Source organism: Neolamprologus brichardi, chromosome 17, assembly GCF_056152115.1.
Source record: "Neolamprologus brichardi isolate AB-2024 chromosome 17, ASM5615211v1, whole genome shotgun sequence".
Classification (NCBI taxonomy): domain Eukaryota; kingdom Metazoa; phylum Chordata; class Actinopteri; order Cichliformes; family Cichlidae; genus Neolamprologus; species Neolamprologus brichardi.
In genome coordinates, this window is record NC_142120.1 from 13,056,277 (window position 1) to 13,075,737 (window position 19,461).

A 19,461-nucleotide genomic window follows, 5' to 3' on the forward strand; every position below is an offset into this window, starting at 1 on the left:
TGATTGATAAAAATGATTCATTTCCCTGCCTGTTTAATGTATTTAGCTTCTCTTCCATTTAGTCCTCTGCATGAATTCAAGATCTTACATGTGTACTTATTCTTGCTGTCTCATTTCTATTCTGTTTCTTCTTTTTCATATTATTTTTCTCCTCATCTTTAATGGTGGGCACCAGTTCCTTTCATCTATGTTGTGCGTGGTTTTCTTTATGCGATAACAAATTTTAAACAGTTAGCCATACATGAAATGAAGCCCCACAGCACAAAGGACATCTTATTATCGCCGTACCTTTTAATCTCCAAGTGCGTCATATCTCTTTCCTCTTTCTCTTTCCTGTCAAAGTTATCTTGCGACGTTTTATTCGCCCATCTGCACCAAGGGCTGTGGAAAATGACACGCACAATAAATTGGCTGCCCTCAAGCCTGTCGTGTTTATCTGCATATGAAACTGCAGGGGCCCTTTGGACCTTTTCTCTTCAGGCTATTGCATATTTGTGACGGAAAATAAAATTTGCAGAGGAAATCTTTATTAAGTTTTCCGATATGTTCAGCTAGTTTGAAAGAACTTGCCGTTAATGTATGTCACGTAAGAGTCGTTCATAAAAGGAGATAATTGTATACATGACAAAAGCCTTTCTGGCACTAAATTGTGCAGATTTAATATTTATATTTTAAAGGTGTGCGATTGGAAGTTGTAACTTGATACCGAAATTAAACCCCTATTTATGCTGCATGGTACATATGTGACGTGTCGGAACAGTTACTCTAAGCCTTTATAGTCTATTATCTCTCATTACCATAACCATAAAGTTTTACAGCTGTGTCATTTTATGCTTTTGTAGGGTTAAGTATCGTCATTACTCATCACCCCATTAATTATGGATAAAAGGTTAAAGTATGTTTTCTATATGCTGAGTCCCCTTGTTTAGTAATTTGCTCCGAGTGCTATGTAAATAGTCACTACATGCAGATAAAAAGGAAATCATTCAAAGGATGCTGCTTTTAAAACCTGCCCTGCATTAGTCATCTGTTTCATTAGCTGCATTTTCTTCATACTGTATTCATCAAGGCCAAATTTTTATTCTTTAACAGTGTTGTGGGAGGGCATTTAAGAACAAAGTGTTTACAGTAGCACTGCAAATGAAATCATCCCAAGGCAGTAAGTGATGTAACGGCGCAATTCAATATTACAATACCAAAACACAATTTTAAGATCTCCCGGCCTGCTTAGCCAGCAGCATTTTTATTCTTTTGTTTTAGCCATGCTTATTTGTCCCGGTTTAACACTGAACCCCGCTGACTACTGCAAGGAAATTGGTTCTCCAGCGAGGTGCCTCAAAAGGCCAGGCGTCTCCTTCCTTTTCCAGAGTTTTCCTTGATGTAGAAAGACAGTTGAGGAAAGAAAGTACAGCAGCAAGTGAAGCCCATGCTTCAAACAAGACCGGAGGTGTGCTTCAGGGGTAGTTCCCCTTTAGTCTCCTGAAGCACTTTGCCTTACTTTTCTTCTTCTTTCACTCTCTGGCTGGGCACTGTCACTTCAATATGTAAGTTTGATAAAGGGTAAAGGAGTCATCCAGTTTCTAAGAGAGGGGGGTACTGTATAGGAAAGGGATTTAAGGGTGTGGTGAGGGGGTCTCGATGGATGATGAAAGGAAGAGCAGAAGTAAGATGTGGAGGCTGGAAGGACATGGAGGTTAACAAAAAGGGGATACGGTAAAAAGGAGACATAAAAAAAGCAATTCCTGTAAGGTGAATGGGAGTAAAAGATGGTTTAAACAAAGGTGGACAAAGTGGTGAAAAGGATGTAAAAGTTTATCGTCTTCAGTGGATTTCAGAGTTTGAGTTCAGAGCAGGTGAAGTGCACTTCCAGAGTTACTTGTTGTAAAGTTACGAGCAGCAGACTGTCAAAAAGATGAACACAAAGATTTCCAGTGTCAGCAAGGAACATTAGCCATCACACAGTGTTTGGTTTAGTGCAGACAAAGACTGCCCTAAACACCCGTGTGTTGGTGGTACACTTTAGTCTGAGGGCAGATTTATAAAAAGAAATAAATAAAAACAGAAAAATAAATGAGGTAGAAAATTTCAAGACACACTCTCTTAAAATGTGAACAAAAAGACAAGCATAATCCCAACATAGTCAGGAGAGTATGTACAATAAAATGCTGTTGTGCCCATCAGTAGAACCCAACCGATATATTGGCTAATATTAGCTACTTCCCAGTATGTTGGCATCAGCATTTCTAGCGACACATAAATTAAAAAGGAAAAAACTAAAGAAGATATGGGAGAAACACCCTTTAACCTGGTTATCGGCATGAAACAGTGATTTTCCTGATGTTGCATCACATGCTTGAAATATCACAGACGCAACAGCATTGTCACATGATCTTAGTAAGATTCATGAAAAGCTATAACATTTTAGTGAAACCAATTTGTGTATCTGATAAGGAAAGAAAAGATCAGCTAATATGTCTATATATTTTTAAATCACCAAATATTGGTATTGGTATCAATTTTAACAATGCAGTAGTGATCAGGCTTTATTATGGATCAGGTAGATGGCTGCCCTTCCCTGAGCCTGGTTCTGCCGGAGGTTTCTTTTTATTAAAAGGGAGATTTTTCCTTCCAACTGTTGCTAAATGCTTGCTCAGAGGGGGTTGTTTGATTGTAGGGCTGTTCTCTGTACTAAGGTAGGGTCTCCACCTTACAATATAAAGCATCTTGAGGCGACTGCTATTGTGAATCAGCACTTTATAAATATAACTGTATTGATCTGAAGGCCCCGAAAACACAGATAAAGACACTTGCTGCTATGGAAGCACGGTGGTGCAAACATGCTATGAAGAAGATCCTCTGCCTGTAAATGGAGGGACAACATTGTTTATTGTACACAAACAAATATAAAATAGAATTATACATACTAAATTTCCTAAATCCTAACAGATCCATGCAAAATGCAATGTGTGCTCTTGAGGAACGGTTCTAACACTGCCTAAGCTTTGTCTGAGGTAATGAGGCCTTACATTTGAAAGCCGTGTTGAGATGATGGTGAGGCGGAAAGACAGATTGAGAGGATGAAAGAGAGTCAAACAATCCAAAGATTTTCCCTAATAGCACGCTCTCGTGATCTTACCATCAGCTGCCTGCACTCTGTGGCTTGGCCACCTGTGTGTTTATGTGTGTGTTCACCCTCGGGTAAACTTTGGCTTGGCCTTTTTGCATTAACGGAAGTGATGGATGAGGTGGACATATTCAAATAGGAGAAATTTACCTTATAGTCGCACACGGGGAAGGACAGCAAGGATTAATGAGATGGAAGTTCTGATGGAAGGGGTTATTGAGGAAAGGATTTTAGAGCTGAAATCACACTCACGCTTAGGCATGAACCTCCTAGTTGTTTGTTTTTCTGTTGCAAGGCTAATTATAACCTGCCAAGAGCCTGTCAAAAATTAAGAATTAGTGACTTCATAAAATAAAATGATAGACAGTAATAGCATTCATACTGAGCTGCCTTTATCTTTTAAGCATCCATTTATACCTGCAGACATGCCAAAAACAGTACATCTGGCAGGGTATGTGTAAAAAGTCGAAGGCTAATCAGCATGCCAGTTACCAGCTTAGGGATTTGTGGCGTGTTATTTGTTTGCATAAACTGCATGATGACACTAGTGCACGACAGCCACGAGAGGCACATGTCTGTAAGAAGATACTTGTCATTTTTCCTCATTACCAGTGGAAGAGAAGTCGATCCACCACTGTGATCTCTAGTCACCTGAAAGCTCACCGAATTACACAGTAAAGTTTTTCGGAGGAATTTTAACTAGATTACTAGATGCTGGCAGTGTACATAATATTTGTCACTTATATATCCAGATTGGTTCTTTTAGGTGAGCTGTAATGATTTGGAAATAATAATTATTCTTTTACGTGTTCATATTAAACAAATGCGCGGCTAAAGTTTGAAATTTTTTTTGGTTCAAGGTCATTAGCTTGGTTTATAACAAAGATTTAAAGCAGGGTAAATGCTTAGTTTTATATAAAAGATAGATGTAGCCACTGTGCCCCTCACATTTGTTTTTATCCTGTTTTTGAATCTTTAAGTGTGATATTTTGACAGTGTTTAGCTTGTTTGTTTGTTTTTAAGCATGACGATGAGCAAGGTTTGGATGTGAAGCAAAGGAAACTGATCACTCATAAGTTACTTTTATCCTTTACAAAGCTGCCAAATCCATTTTGCTGTAGTTAAGATAATAGTTTTTTTTTTTTTTAAAGTAAGTTATTCTATAGTGAATATGAATTTAAACTAGAGACTGAGACTATAAACTCAGTAGGGTGGGTTTTTACTGAGGTAATGCATCAGGAGAGAAGTAGTCATTTTCTCTGTACTGTGCAAAAGTCTTGGGCCTCACATCATTTCTTTGTATTTTGCTAGGGAAATGGAAAAGAGATAGAAATAAAGTAGAAGTTCTAACAAACTGGAAAGTCAATATTTGGTAAGACTTAAAGTCTCTTAGGCAGGCCTTCTTGTAATTTAGTAGTCTTTAGGAAGGCTTTACAAGGCTTTTTGAAGGATATTCAACTCTTCTTTGGATGTTTGCTGCCTTTTGATTCCACACTGCTTTAATATTGTTAAGGTCCAGGGTCTGGGGAGGTCAATCCATGACTATTACATTGTCTAGGTTTGCTTTTACTGCATCGGCAGCAAGTTAAAAATTTGAAAATTCAATCATTGCCAATTAGGCACTTTCCAGACATTTGACTGAACTTTTATGCATTCCTAATTCTATTCTAAGCCCCAAACCACGACAGAGCCTCCACCATGTTTACCAGATGGCATTTGACCCTCACTTTTGTACTTCTCTCCTGATGTTGTCCATACTTACTGATGGCTATTTGGACCAAAAATGTTTACATTTGGATTAATCACTCCACAAGATCGATTGCCACCGATTTTCAGTTCCGTCCTTGTGTAATTTGGCACTCCTCAGCCTTTTTTCTCCCTGCTTTCTTTCCTGGAGATTGGCTTCTTGACAGACACCCTTCAGAACATTTCTGATGATGCTTCAACAAACAGCAGATAAACAGACAGGTCCTGTGTCAGGTTTTTTCCCTGTTTCTTAAAGCCATGACTTTCTGATGCTGCTCATCTGCTGTAAAGCCTGGAGAACTGTTGCTCAAAACCACTTTACAAAATACAAAAAAGTCTGTTTACAGTTTATTTTGCTTTTAATGAGCCAATGTAAACCATATACAATCTGACTTTAATTCAAGCTCTATCTTTAATCTGGCTATTTTAAACTAGTGCAGTGGCCCCTTGGAAAGAATACAGGTTCAAAGCACTTGAGCAGTGGATTCATTTTTCAGACCTACAGTCTGTGGTTGTATTTTGTTTAGTATGCACAGCCCACACAGCAACACAAACATATGTTGAAGTTTTAATATCTTGGCTTCAATGTAAGCGACTCGTGATTTTTTTTTAAAATTTTTTTTTCCCTTCTTCTTCTCCGAAATGACAGTGGGCACAGAGAGTACTGTAAATGCTTAAACGAATGAGATTGTCATCTTTCTTGGTTGTACGACAGAAACAGTTGTCAAGAGAAAGCTGAAGTGGTTTAGCTTGCGTGTGTGTGTTTCTGCCGCAAGGTTAGAAGATTGAATTTGGTTCCATACATCTTATGTGCGAGCCCTTTTTATCGATTTATAGCAGAACGTATAGAAACAGTTGCGCCTTGTGTGGAGAATGATTGTGGCAGAGAGTGATGGAGAATTTGTGAGGACTTGTCTGGATGGAGGGATAGTGTTTTGGTGCGAGGCAAAGGAGCTTAAAGCGTGTGTGTGTGTGTGTATATATATATATATATATATATATATATATATGACTAAGCAGGAAAGGTGTTTTTAGCTAAGGGGGCAGGCAGTATTTCATCAGTCATGTTGCTCACCCCAAATCACAGATTAAAAACATCTTCACCACAGGGCTACCCCACCCGTCTCTGAGCCTGAGCTCTGCAGAAGGGAAGGAGGAGGAAGCGAGGCGGGGGGTGGGGTGGGCAGGGATTGGGGGTGATACAAAACCACAGCATTACTAAATGAAACTGCTGATAGCTTGTCATCTTTTACGAGTCGAGTTGCAGCATTTGGAAACGACAAATTAATTCTTTAATCTGCTCATTCGATTGTGCGTTAATTTGTTCCAAAATGAACCAGTCATTCATTACTAACAGTCCTTCCAGATCTGTCTCTAAAGTCTGGCTGAGACATTTAAAAATGCAAAATCCAATGCCCGTGTCTTACACATCAAACCTAATGATTGATGGTGGATTGACAAGTAGGCAGGCACTGCAGGCAATAATGAGGAGCAGCTGTACAGCAGCATCCTGTCTGTGTGTGTGTGTTGTTGGTTTTTTTTTTTTTGCTTTTGTATATAGTATGATGTCAGGACGATCAGTGTATGTCTTGTTTGTCTCGGAGATAAGATGGATATCCTGCAGTTTGACCCAGATGTTTATCGGGGTGTCAGGCGTGAGTTATGTATCGTGGCGCAGGTTAAAATTGGCTATGCTAAGTGACTCCCTGGTTTGGTCTAAATGCTGCAGGGAGGAGACTACAGTATGTGTGAGTAAGTCACAGGATATTGAGTGCAGTTAGGTCATTTGAGGGGACAATGCAGTGTGTATTTATTTGCAGATACGTCTGACTTGATTAGTTGGACTTCACATTTAGGATGCATGCATTAGGGTTTAAGAAATTCTAGCTACTTGCTAGAGGTTTGCTTTAGTTGGTTTGAAATAGTTTTCCCTGCATGCCTGGGAATTCCTTGTACTTTGTGTACTTATACAATTAAACCAGACTTCTTAATGTTACGTTTTTTCTGTGGATTATGCTAGGGGGGTGGGGGTAAAACCCTACATTTCCAGCCCTTATCATAGCTTTGGCCAATTCGAGCAGACACTCAAATATCTCTCCCTCTCCAATTATTTCATATACCAATTTTTGCTAACTGCTTGCAGTATTTGCAAGCCGTTAACAGCCTTTCCTCTTGTCTTTTTCTTTTCTTACCCCCCCCCCTCGGCATCCCTTACCTCTCCTCCTGTCTTTGTTCAGGCAGCGTTGTAGCTACAGCGTCCCTTGTGGAAGTCCTGTCCTGGTCCACTTCTATAAATACTTTCAAATGATCTTGGCCATCAGTGTCTCCTCCTCCTCCTTCTCTCTGTTTTACTGGAGGCTTTATTTTCTTTATGTTCTTGTTAATGTTTGAAAATAGACAAATACTTTGGAGAATATGCACAACATCTATGATACTACTGAATTATTGTATGCTATAATTAAAAAAAAAAAAACCCCAGATGTTTCTTAATTTTAAATATATTTATTGTTAGTCTTTGGCATTTCATAGCTTTAAACTGTCTGACAGTTAAGTATATTGTAATTTAAACATCATGATCTTGAATTACTCAGGAACATGATATTTGAGCTGCAGTGAAACGATGCAAACTTCACTGTAAAAGAGAAAATCTCACGTGTCTGTTTGGCTTTAAAGCTAGCTGTTGGACACCTTAAGTCTTGCAGAAGGTTGACTCAACAGTTCTTCGTAACCCTTGGGTGCTGACTGTCCTGTGTCCTCATTTTTGCCTTTCCTGGGCCATTTTCCCTTCCCTGCCAGTGTGAATGCGCTGATGTCTTCCGTTCTTGTTCTCATAAATGGGACATGGTCACACAGGGAACAGAAAGTACTAAACAAAAAGATGAGATTAAAAAAAAGTCAGTCGGTCCTTCAGTCGAGTCTTTTTCTACTTCTATACATAAACAGTAATGTTAATCTTTTGGCAGTTAGAAAGTTTATAATGACTTCTTAGAAAGGACAAATAAATAAAATAACCTTATAAATTGCAGTAGCCAGTGTTTACACACTTTATAGGTTCATAGTGTCTTAGATTAATGACCCTGTAAACTAGGGATGGGCATTTCAAGTAACATCATTATTCTTTGAAGATTTAACACCCCTCTAATATAATTGGCCATAGTTGCGATAGACTTGCAGCATGCTATCTTAAGCTGGTGGAGTTCACGCTGGATGTAATTTTGTTCATTTTAAAAGCTGTTAAATGGCTCTCGCTGTGGCCCACACATTTTATTGGTCTGGGGTCTGTTAGTTAGCAGAGAAACACATTCTTCTTTTTTTATTGTTAAACAGTAGTCCAAAAACAGCTTCTCTATGTGTTACCACCACCTTTTAGTGGTAGAGGTAGGAAAAATATAAACTCACTGACCACTTTATTAGATAGAACTTTCTACCAGGTTGGATAATGTGAGCTTTGTGACGTGCCATGTTCAGGGTTCGTTGTGGTCTTAAAGGGATGGACATTATCAGCAACAATACTCATGCAGACCTTTACACCACCACCCAGAGTGGGAACTATTGATACAAGACTAGATGGATTCATACGTTCATGTTGTTTATGCTTAATTCTGACCATCTGAATACTGCAGCAGAAATTAAGACTTACCAGACAAGGCAACATTTTTCCAATCTTCTGTCATCCAGTTTTGGTGAGACTGTTCTTAGTCAGGAGTGGTCTTCTGCTGCTGCTGTAACAAGCTGGTCTTCTGCCTACCTTGGCTGTAACAAGTAGTTATTGCACTTACTTTTGTTTTCTTATAAGCTCAAAGCTATCTATTGAAATACTCATACAAGCTAATCTGGCACCAACAACCATGTCACGTTCAAAGTCACTTAAATCCCCTTTCTTGACCGTGTCTGCATCAAGAAATACGTTAACTACATATTTATATTAACTAGCTTTTAAGCAGGTATACCTAATAAAGTGGCTGCTGATTGCATATTTAAAAACAAATAGTCTCTGAAATAAAGCATTTTTGTATATATGAATTTGAAAACATTTATAAAAAATGGATATAATAAATCTTTAAATTTGAAGGCTTTATTCACCGTATGCAATTCCCCCCTTAATCTAACACACATGAGCTTTTCTGTTCCATACACACTTTTTTCCCCTTCAGTTTTGCACACAATCTCAGCAGCATATACCTCTGCGAATCTCAAATGCCTCTTATAGAAATACATCATCATTCAGAAGTTCTCCAAGGGAACACAAGGAGACCATAAATAAAACTTATGAGGACCAGGAGTGAGATTCAAATCCCAGGATAGTATTAGAGGGAGATGGCCAACGCTGAGCACTAAGTCACCAGGATTCCCTAGCAAATCTGACTTTACTCTTCTGTCATGTATTTGTGAGTCCATCCCGAGGCAGTATATCTGTCACTCGGGTGAAGCTCATTAAATTAAACCTTGAGTCAAAGAGGGAAGAAAAGACCGTAGGAGAGAGAGCTGTTGCTTTATTAGCACAGCGCTCGAGGGTTGAACTCCCAACCGAATCTATCATTAGGCTACTCTGCATAAAACAATAGAGCACCAACCTGCTTGTTTTAGTGGTTAAGTGACACTAATTGCTTATTAATTGAAGTATTTGGAGAAAACTGGATGCAAACGAATACGAAAATAAATAAATAAAGCTGTTGTGTTTTTATATTCACCGTTTCCATTTGAATCTTCATCTGAAAGAGATTCCATGAGCGTTCACGTCATCATGTATGAAAGGGAATAAAAGGAGGAGGAGGCATCTCAGTCAATGAAACATATCTTCTCCAGTACAGGTTATACATGTATAATTCAGTATGTGAACCGAGCCTCTTTTATAAGACTAAGATCCTCGCATACATTCATGAACAGAAGGCCATTTCTGGGGCACCTTTAAATACATAAATTCTCTGTTCTCTGTTACATGCATACATATCTTTTTAGTTTCATACTGGTTGATGTAGATATTCTACAGTACAAGCACCTTTATACCTGCTCTTTCCTCTTTCCCTTCACCTCTTCTCTCAGGCTTATTCGTTCCCATCTCTCTTCTATTTAAAAAACAACAACAAAGAAGCCTTTGAAAATATACCAAAGTTCATGCCATAGGATCCAAAGACAAAAATTTATTTAGACCACCTTTTAGTTTAAATGTTTTTTTTTTTTACAGAAGTGCTTCATGCACTCAGGTATGACCTCTGACAACCAATTATCCGTTTAGCGCAGATCATAGTGTCACTGGTTAATCTCTGTTTTGCCTCTGACGTGCATTTGTACAATTGAGCGGCCAAACAATTTTTGACCTTTTAAGAGGGACGAGGAACGTGCATAATGAGATCTAAGCTGTCAGGAGCACCTGGAAAATGTGGATGTAATTTGAGGGTTTTTTCTTCTTTTTTCCTCCAAATGATAATTTGACTCAGTCATGCCTTTTTTTTTTTTTTTATTGTTCTGGCTCTGCAAACCAAATAATGTTAAACCAATTTTGGGCATCTTGCTGTTCTTTTGAGTAGCAGCTGTGCTCACCTTTAACTCCTGCAACTGTTTTGTCTTTGGCCAGGTATTGAATGTCCACGCAGTTCCCGGAATACGCCCGGAGGCGTGCAGGTGGCTGAACCCTTTAGTGACGAGGCCATGCTGTTCACCAAAGAGCTGGTGCTGCAAAGGGAGGTAAGCAGTGAAGTGGAACATTTTGGCCCCAGTTCTTATTGTTTCAAAGCCCAGCTCCATGTTGGGCACTTTTGATATTCTGCTGTTCTGGCGCTTAACTTCCTCTGTTTCGCTCTCTTATTCACAGTCTGAGTTTCAGTATCCACTTTGCAGCCTTTTAGTTTCACACTCACTTTAGTTTTACTTTACTTTGAACATAAGATCATTTTGGTTCAGAGATGTGAGAAGAATGTGTGTTGTGCTTTAAACAGCAGATGGGAGAGCAGCTCTTTTAGCTGAATTCTGCTATTGAAAAATCCAAGTTTTTCCTTCCTTCCGTCAAACCTAATATGAAGGCAGTTTGTCCATAGATAGGGCCACTAGCTTTAATAAGCTGATTAAATTGTTTACTCCCAAATGAGCTTTATTACAAGTGCATTAAAGTGTTGGCAAATCTCAACAAGAATTTTGACAGAAGTGGACACAATCCCAATCCACTACCCTCAAAAGCACCTACACACACACACACACACACACACACACACACACACACACACACACACACACACACACACACCATCCTCCAGTGCTTATTCCAGTTTACGGAAAACTCACCTGATAGTCGATCAGTGCTCCTGGGCTTTAGAAAACTCCATCCACTGTGTGCCTCTTCATTCACATGCTAATAGGTTTTTATAGGAGGCAGTGAACGGACCAAAGCCATGATGGAACTAGCTATAATCCTGCCACCACTTATCCAGGACACACACACACACACAGTCTCTCTTCTGTTTTTTTTAAACTACTCCTCTCCATTCTTATCTCAGTCTTAAAGGGTTTTTTTTGCGTGGGGTGGCTAACTCCACTGTCCTCTGATGTTTAATTGTAATGAAAATGGAGCCAGTAGCCACCGTCACAGGTGGACCCATGTGTGTGTTTGTATGCGTTTGAGAAACCTAGATTTTTCAGAACGCCTGGACTGTTGAAACAGTGATGCAAACAACTGGGGAATTTGATAATAGAAGCGCAGATGTCGAGGAGCAGGTTTATGATCTGAATTTTTATTGTTTTTACAGATGCATGCATACACTCTCATGCATATATGATTAAATCTACAAGAGGCACACCGTCTTTGGAGATTACGCTTTCTTTACAGATTAAATTAAAGTCCCCCTGGAATGAAAATAGAGTTTTTAACCTCGTTCACATATCCATATGGCACTTTTTTTTTTCTCCCTTTGTTTTTTAAACTCCCCACATCTGAACATTTTTACCATCAAGCTGCAGTGCAGGTGTGCTGTTTTGGTGCTTTCCTGCACTCTCTCTGCGTGCGTGCGTGCGTGCGTGCGTGCATCTGGTTCATTGACACTGTGGACATTTGTATGCCCAAATGATGCCAAAGTCAGCTGCCTATCAAATCTGTTTTAAGACATGAAATGCTTATTTTGGTTGGGAAAAAAAATTGACTTTTTTGACTATTGAATTGAGGATTTGCCATCATGTACATAACCTCATCCTTCCATACATACAAGCTCATGCACACACTCTGACACACATTTTCTCCCTTGCCAGTCATTGGTGGTGTCAGCAAGTTTTTTACAGGTAGGTGGGAGTTAGCAGGAAAGACCGAGCCATATAATGAGTCTCGAGCCCAGTGTGGGGGCCGGCCGTTTGGCTGGCTGCACCGACCTCCTGTTTGGGCTAATATGAACACAAACACAGTCAAACTCTTGAGAGGGACACATTCAATTAGCTAACAATAGAGTTAAGCATTCACACATACGTAAGCTGTCTCTTATTAGAAAGAAAGTTAGTAGATGATGAATCACTCAGTAGAAAAGTATTTTAATGACGCATGAAGAGACACGCATGATGTCTCTTGAATACCTTGAGGGGAAAAAAATCTTTACATTTCGGTGAACAAATTGGCTCAAGTGCACATGTAGCTGTAAGAGAACACACATGTGAGAGAAAGCTGGAATGAAGAGGTGACAGGAAATGTAGTCGCTTTATTGAGGCAAGTGAGTAGCTACAGAATTAAACCGATGATAGACAGAACGAAGAACTGGTCCTCTCCCTTGAATCCATCTTTTTCTCCGTCTTTCCCATCCCTGCAGATCGCAGCGAGTCTAAATGAAACTGATTATTAAGGTGTGTCTCACTCCAACGTGAATGTGGATCATTTGATTTCATTAGCATGAGATTCTGCTGTTGGTTCATCTCTGAATAGCATCTGATTGCAGCGGCTTTTGAGGCTCCTCCTAAGGTGGCCTCACGTGAATACCATTTGATTTTGGGTGTCGGTGGTGCAGTCATTTGCATTCATAAAATATTTTTCCTGCTTACGCTGCTCGACAGCCAATTTTAGTTTTCTAGGGCTTTGTTGAGCTAACGATATGTTGACTCAGTGGCCACTACGTTCTCCCACTCCGACACCTCCGTTTTTTGCTCTAATTAGCTATTTCTTTCTCTTTGTGGCCTTGAAATTGAGTTTAGTTGCTGGAGTGAGCACGCAGTGCTCTCGGTCTCTTTTTTTCTGTTGTACCACTGTTCTGGTCCCCTTTCAAGAAATAAAATAAATCCTTTCTTGTCTTCAGCGTCCAGTTTGAAATCTTTGCCTGACATTTGCTCCCAGCGTTTTCTCTCCTTAACGCCCATTTCCCTCTACCCCCTCCTTTCCTCAATTTATCTTTAAAGTGCTACACGGCTATGTTTTAATTTCTCTTGATACAGACATGCATAATTAATGTGGCACCCAGTGAGGGGAGAGGCCTTGGCTTCCATCTTAGTCTATTTACCCCCTCACTACAACTACCGCTGCCACCATCGTCACAGATTTGCCGCTGTGTCTCTCAGTTGTTTTCTTTAAAAAAAAAGAGAAAAAGATTTCTCGCGCTTTCTGATTCCCCTTGTTTAAAAAAAATAAAAAGAAGACTTTTGTGTTTATCAGCTCTGTCTTCCTTTATCCCTCTCTCGTCCTTCTCCCTTCCTCACACTCTGTGTAGTGTTAATCTCTGACAGACACTGCTCCCGTTCCCAGCGTGGGACCAAAACAGCAGCATAGAATTCTGAGCAGGGGCAAAAAAAAAAAAAATGCATCGGTAAACACCACTCCCCAGACATTTCCTTTTTCTTTTCTGATGTCTTCCATTTAATTTGTCTCACCTCCCACCTTCCATTGACAAAAAAAGGGAAAAAAGTCAATTCACTAGTCGCTGATTTTTCTTTGTTGTTTTTGCGTGGCATCTTCAAAGCTCAACCTAACCAGGAGGCAGGGGAACGGAAGAATTTTACTGCATTGACGTTGGTTATCTGGGATGACTCAGCTAGTCTTGGGATATATTTAGAGTTGTAGTGTTAATAAACAAGATATTAGTGGAATAATATTTGAACCATCTCGGTGGCTCATTAAAATGCTGCAGGCCCAGTGATCATTCCAGTGAGATGGCTGCCGTGTGATCATCTGCTTGATACGTCAGATGATGCATTGTATTTTAAGGCTACTAGCTCTTAGGCTCTGAGGATTGAACCATTTGTTTCTGTTAAAACACATCTACTTGTGTTCTTTTTTTTTTCTTCTTCTTCTTCTTCTTATTTTATCTTTCAGTGTGTTTGGAGTAATCAACACAGAAAGGATCCCTGATTGGAACTGTTGGTGTTGCATAACTGCCTCACCAGGTGGGAGAGGAGGCAAGAATAAGACGGGAGGGGGGTGCAGGGATGGCGTGTTTGAGCAGGGATAAGAGCAGGCTAAGTGGACAGTAATATGTGATGCACTCTTCTGCCTACGTATACTGTCACTTCTATTGACCTCATTCAGTCTGGGTGTTCTCATCTAGTGTATACCGCTGACTGCCTACTCAATAACACTTACCTCTGTTTTGCATACATTTTAATAGCCTTTTCTCACATATATCAAGTTGAGAAAAACATTGACATAAAAAAAGGTCCCTATCGTAGTGTGTAACCTCTCTGCCATTTAAAAAAAAAAAAAAAATCATACTATAGATTAAACTGAGGTTATTAAGGAAACACACACCCAATATCAGTGGTCACAACCATGTGTATTGCCAGAGCCAAAGCCTGGAGAAAAGCGAGGGTTGTGCCAGGCAGGGCGTCCCACATAACGTCTGTGCCATCCTTCCCGGCGACTTCTTGGGAAACCAAAGTACCTACCATAGTTTCAGTAACCATCCACAATAGATTCAACAGTTTTATTCACTCGGATGAATTGCCTTCTGTTTGACTAAACCTGAAATAACACACAGTAAAAGCTACACATCATTATTCCAAGTGATTGCACATCTTCTTTCTTCTGAGCTTGAATTACTAGATACTTTGCAGTTTAAGAGAAGCCTTATTTTCATCGTGTACTTGAGCTGTATTTGACAATAAAAAATAGCTGAAAATATAGGAAGATATCAGTAATTTTAGCAAAAGAAATTTGAAAAATAAACCAGCTTTTTAACTTCCAGAACACACACACACACACAGCACTTACTTCAGTTTCTGTGTAGGGGTTCATTCCCTTGGTTTCACGTGGTGTCGCATGCTGTCCTAAACGTGGCCCCCTCGTGCCTAAAAGAGGTCCCCCAAACCCCTCACCCCCACCCGCATTTTCCACCTTGTGACACGAACACTGTGTGCATCAGGCTGCCATGGGTGGGGGTTGGCAAAAGCTGCCTTCAGACCTGCAGGAGGTTGTGTTGTGGAGCGTTGATGAGTCACTGTGCCAGCGTGGCAGCACAGATGCCTTGCTAATGCCTGCCTGTGCAGATCTCTCTGCTTTAATAACTGTTCTTGGTGAGCATTTTGATTAAATGCTAATAAACCCAATGCCTTTGTAATATGAAGAGGATTTTTGCCTTCTGCTCGCGTATAAAGGCACACTGTGGCAATTGGTTTATTGAAGTGTTACTTAGTGTGCCTTTTCTATTTGTCCCTGTACATCTGTGATCATTGCAACTGTGATCGCTTAATTTAGCATTCCTCACACATACACCCCCTTCGTGGATCTGACCCCTTTTTTTATATGTCCTATTTTGCCACACAGCGCCGCAGGACATCATCGAATTTCTTCACGTCTTCCATGCTCTCACATTGATTTCCGATCAAGCTTGAATTATTTTGGCGAGAGGTCGATTACACAAGTGCTGGATCTCGCAGCCTTTGACCATGTCTGCTCCTCTCTTGTGCTCTTTCACACACAACTGCCCTCCCACAACTGTTTTGTTGTTTATATTGGCCTTGCCTTTGCTATCTATTTTTTGACTCGAGTTTCTTTGTCATACTTCGGCATACTCGTGCTGCGTGTGCGCGTGTGAGCGTGAGAGACGGAGAATAAGTATACGCGATGAATAATTCATGGTGTGGTTTCCTGGTCAGCGAGACAGACGGTGGGGACGGTGAACTGGCCCTCGGGTCCTTTTTCCCCATCACATGCTGTAGTTAAACAAACCATGATTGCAGAAGGCAGCCCCATATCCAGATTACTGCTGCTTTATAACCACAGACAGGATCTGTCCCCATCCATTCATAACTCTGGCACTAGCCTAGCAGCATGACCAGTTTGGACTATATCCATACAAGAAATATTTAATGCTTCTCCTATCATATGGTAGCTTGTTGCCAAAAGCGGTTGCACACGAGTGTGTTTTATTAGCAAAGAGTAGCGAACGACCATATGGCGTTTTTAATGGTTTTCATTTAAGAGATGACAGTAAAATAAATCTGAAAGGAAGCACAAAGTGTTAATGTTGTATTTAAATTTGACATAGATATTTAAAACCAATCCGATCTCAGTGCGATTATTTTTGTTTCGGTTCTGATAGCAGATAGGTTTCTTACTTGAAAAAAAACAAAACCAAAAGCTCTAGCTGCATGACCTCTGCAAACCATGCAAGTTTGCAATTCAAAAAAAGAGGAAAAGTTCAAGCTTGAACTTCTGACCATAAATTTTGTTGCCCACAAAAGCTTGTCTACATTATATTGGACTAATTGGCGTCACAGGCGGAGTCCAGCTTTTACTTTTGCAGCAGTTTGGAATTTAAGTACCGCTCTGCCTCTTTGTTCCCTGAAAGTAGTGAATTACGGTGCATTCGCGCCATCGCAGACGGGGAGATAAATGGGCTTGAATGGAGATGGAGAGAGAGGTAGAAACCTTCTCTCTGCTTTATGGTCACAACTCGTTTACAAGGGCGACCTTGTGTTTAGTGTGTGTGTGTGTGTGTGTTTGTGCGAGTTGGTGTGATGAAATTGCAACTTCATCGTCCACCCTGATAAGTATAACGTGCAAACTGTGCTAAGACTGCAACACGGTGCACACAGGGACCCACTGAATCCTCTTCGTCTATCCCCTACATGAAGGGTACTGCAGTGCTCTTCCACATCAGTGAGGGCAATGGTATAATGCACTCTCTTATTGTCTTTCTCTACACTCCACTTCTTTTTATTCCCATACTACATTTTGCTGCTTCTGGATTTTTAAACATAGAGTTGGGCAAAATGAAGGTATAGGACATGGAGTATCAGTGTGAGTGCTCACATTCATAGACACATTCCTTGAATTATTACTGAACCTAAGGACAAAAGACTGGATGTGTTTCATAAGGGATAGAAGCAGCAGGAAAAGGAACGAGGGGAAAAGGGCTTCTGTTGTCTTTGTTGTGTCTTTATTTGCCCTTTCTCTACTTGTACTGGTCTATCTCACTTAAAAGGAAAATAGCCAAACTACATATTGGATTTTGGTCTGGCTGTGAATACCCGAGGCAGCCAGCCAGATAGCCAGCGGCTGTGTCAATAAACACGTCACTACTCGTCTTATTGTTTGGCTTCATTTATTCCGCCTTCCAGCTTGTTTGAATTTGTTATTATATCCCACCTGTCTATGCAGCGCTGTCAGGGATATTCAGAGATGGCAAATAAAGAAAATGATAATAAGAGAGGACTGAATGATTGAAATTCAAAAATAGGGCTTGCTGTTTAAAACTCAGAACAGAGCTGATGAAATATATGAATACATTTTGATCTTTCTTGGATGCTGGTAATTAAAGCAATAGACAAAAGTGCGAAACTTAAACATGATCCTGAGATGATAGGCGTGGCATCTCTGGGTCATTTTAAGAAGGTTAATAGGGTTTTGTTTTAATGCTGCTAGTTTCATTCACTCACTTTGAACACACACAAACGCCCAAATCCTCATGCTGCATTGCCTTCTGAGCTGCTGGGTTGCTAGGCGCTTACCTAAACGCTGTAGCAAAAATGACACGCAGTTGGCATCGGAGGCAAAATTAATAGTGTCACATTTCTTGTCAGCAAATATATTATGCTCACAGTTGGGAGAATTCTAAAGCCATTTCCTTCTAAAGCACTCCTGAAATAAATGTCTTATTGACATTTGCACCTGGAATAATACTATAATTTGTTTGGGTCGTCTTGCAGTTTTCTGTGCTGCAGTTTGCTCTTGATAGTGTACAGTTCTAAAAATGGTTTATACTCCGTGTCCTTCACCGTGTGTCAGATGAATCACAGATGAGCCTGCCTGAGGAAATGGCTTTAGGTGCCTATGGTTTATTAATGTTCAGATTGATCCTATTCTGTTGATTCGTAACATATTAACAGGTTGAGAGACGGATGCGTATTTATCTTTGTTTCTCCGCCATACATACATCAAATATATAGACTAGTAGTGCATGTATCAACTCTTGCAGCGTTTTGCAATCCATGCCATGTGTAGGGGTTTTGACAAGGAATCATTTGCGTAGAAAATACCCATAAATCACCAACATCAATGCAGTTTTTGTGTGTGCGCAACTCTGGTCTCTGTGCTAATGGTTCCCTTGACAACACAGCAGTTGCTACACATCGACATCATCCTGGCTTTAGGTTTAACCGCAAGGACGTACAGGCGCAGAAGTCAGCAGCCATTATAAAAAGAGACATTCAGTCCTTGTGAGACTTCGAAACTGGAAGAGCTGAGCACTTACTGACATTCACACACACATACAATCCACTTGTAACCTTCCACACGCCATTAGTATTTTTGTGTCAGCGGTTCATGCCAGTTGTATGTTGCTTGCTTCCTTTAAAAAGTTTCTAAACATCATTAAGGTCATACGTATCTCGACCAACCGTATCCTCTTTTCTTTTCCCTCTGGCCTTTTCCTCTGGCTTCACAAAGCTACCATTTATCTGTGCGTGTGTCTATGTACCCTGGCATGAGAAGGAATGTAGCTCCAAATGATCTGAATAAGTAAACGGCAAATAAAGGCCATAAAGAGGAGAGACTTGAAGAAGTAATCCTTCACCAGCTTACCCCAGCATAATGTCGGCACACCTGCACCTTTATCCCCATCTCAGCATCGCCTTCCATCTACCTCTCCTCTCATTCCATTTCTTTATATCCCTTACCAACAACAGAGAGGCTATCTCAGTGGCTGTGTCAGCGATCAGCATCTCTTCCCTCCCCCTCCCTTTCCCTCTTTTTCTATGTTTCCCAGAGGACAGTCGGGGGCATAAAGGGAAGAACAAGCCTTGCAAAATCTATTCAAAATCCGAACGGAGATTGGACTCTCAGCTTTAAATTCAGCCAGATAAAGCTAATGGTAGAAGTGGGCGACAGGCAGGCTGTGTGTATAAGCATACTTCGATTGAGGCCAACTATAGAAATGTAGTTTCTTTAAACCCCTTTTCTGGCTGAATCTCTCTCTCTGAATGTGCAGGGGTGTATGCAGGGTAAGTTCCCAGAAAGGCTGGCGATAGCGCTGCAGTTTCTTAAAATGCTCCCTTTTCCAGCAGAATTTCCCTTAAAGTGAGAGTATTTGCTGATGCTTGTACTGCTTCCAAAGCCTATGGTAGTTTATCTTTTTGTGACATTCATTAAGTCATTTTATTAATCTTAGTGGTGGCCGGATGTATACCAGATGTAC

The 19,461-nt window shown here is 40.3% G+C and overlaps 1 protein-coding gene across 1 annotated transcript in view; it reads left to right on the forward strand.

Moving 5' to 3' along the window:
• Positions 1–19,461, forward strand: part of snd1 (staphylococcal nuclease and tudor domain containing 1) — a 178,541-nt gene that overhangs the window by 50,696 nt on the left and 108,384 nt on the right. Inside the window, exon 16 of the mRNA XM_006780760.3 lies at positions 10,446–10,555. Within this exon, the coding sequence (XP_006780823.1) occupies positions 10,446–10,555 (110 nt within the window). The remainder of the gene's footprint in view (positions 1–10,445; positions 10,556–19,461) is intronic.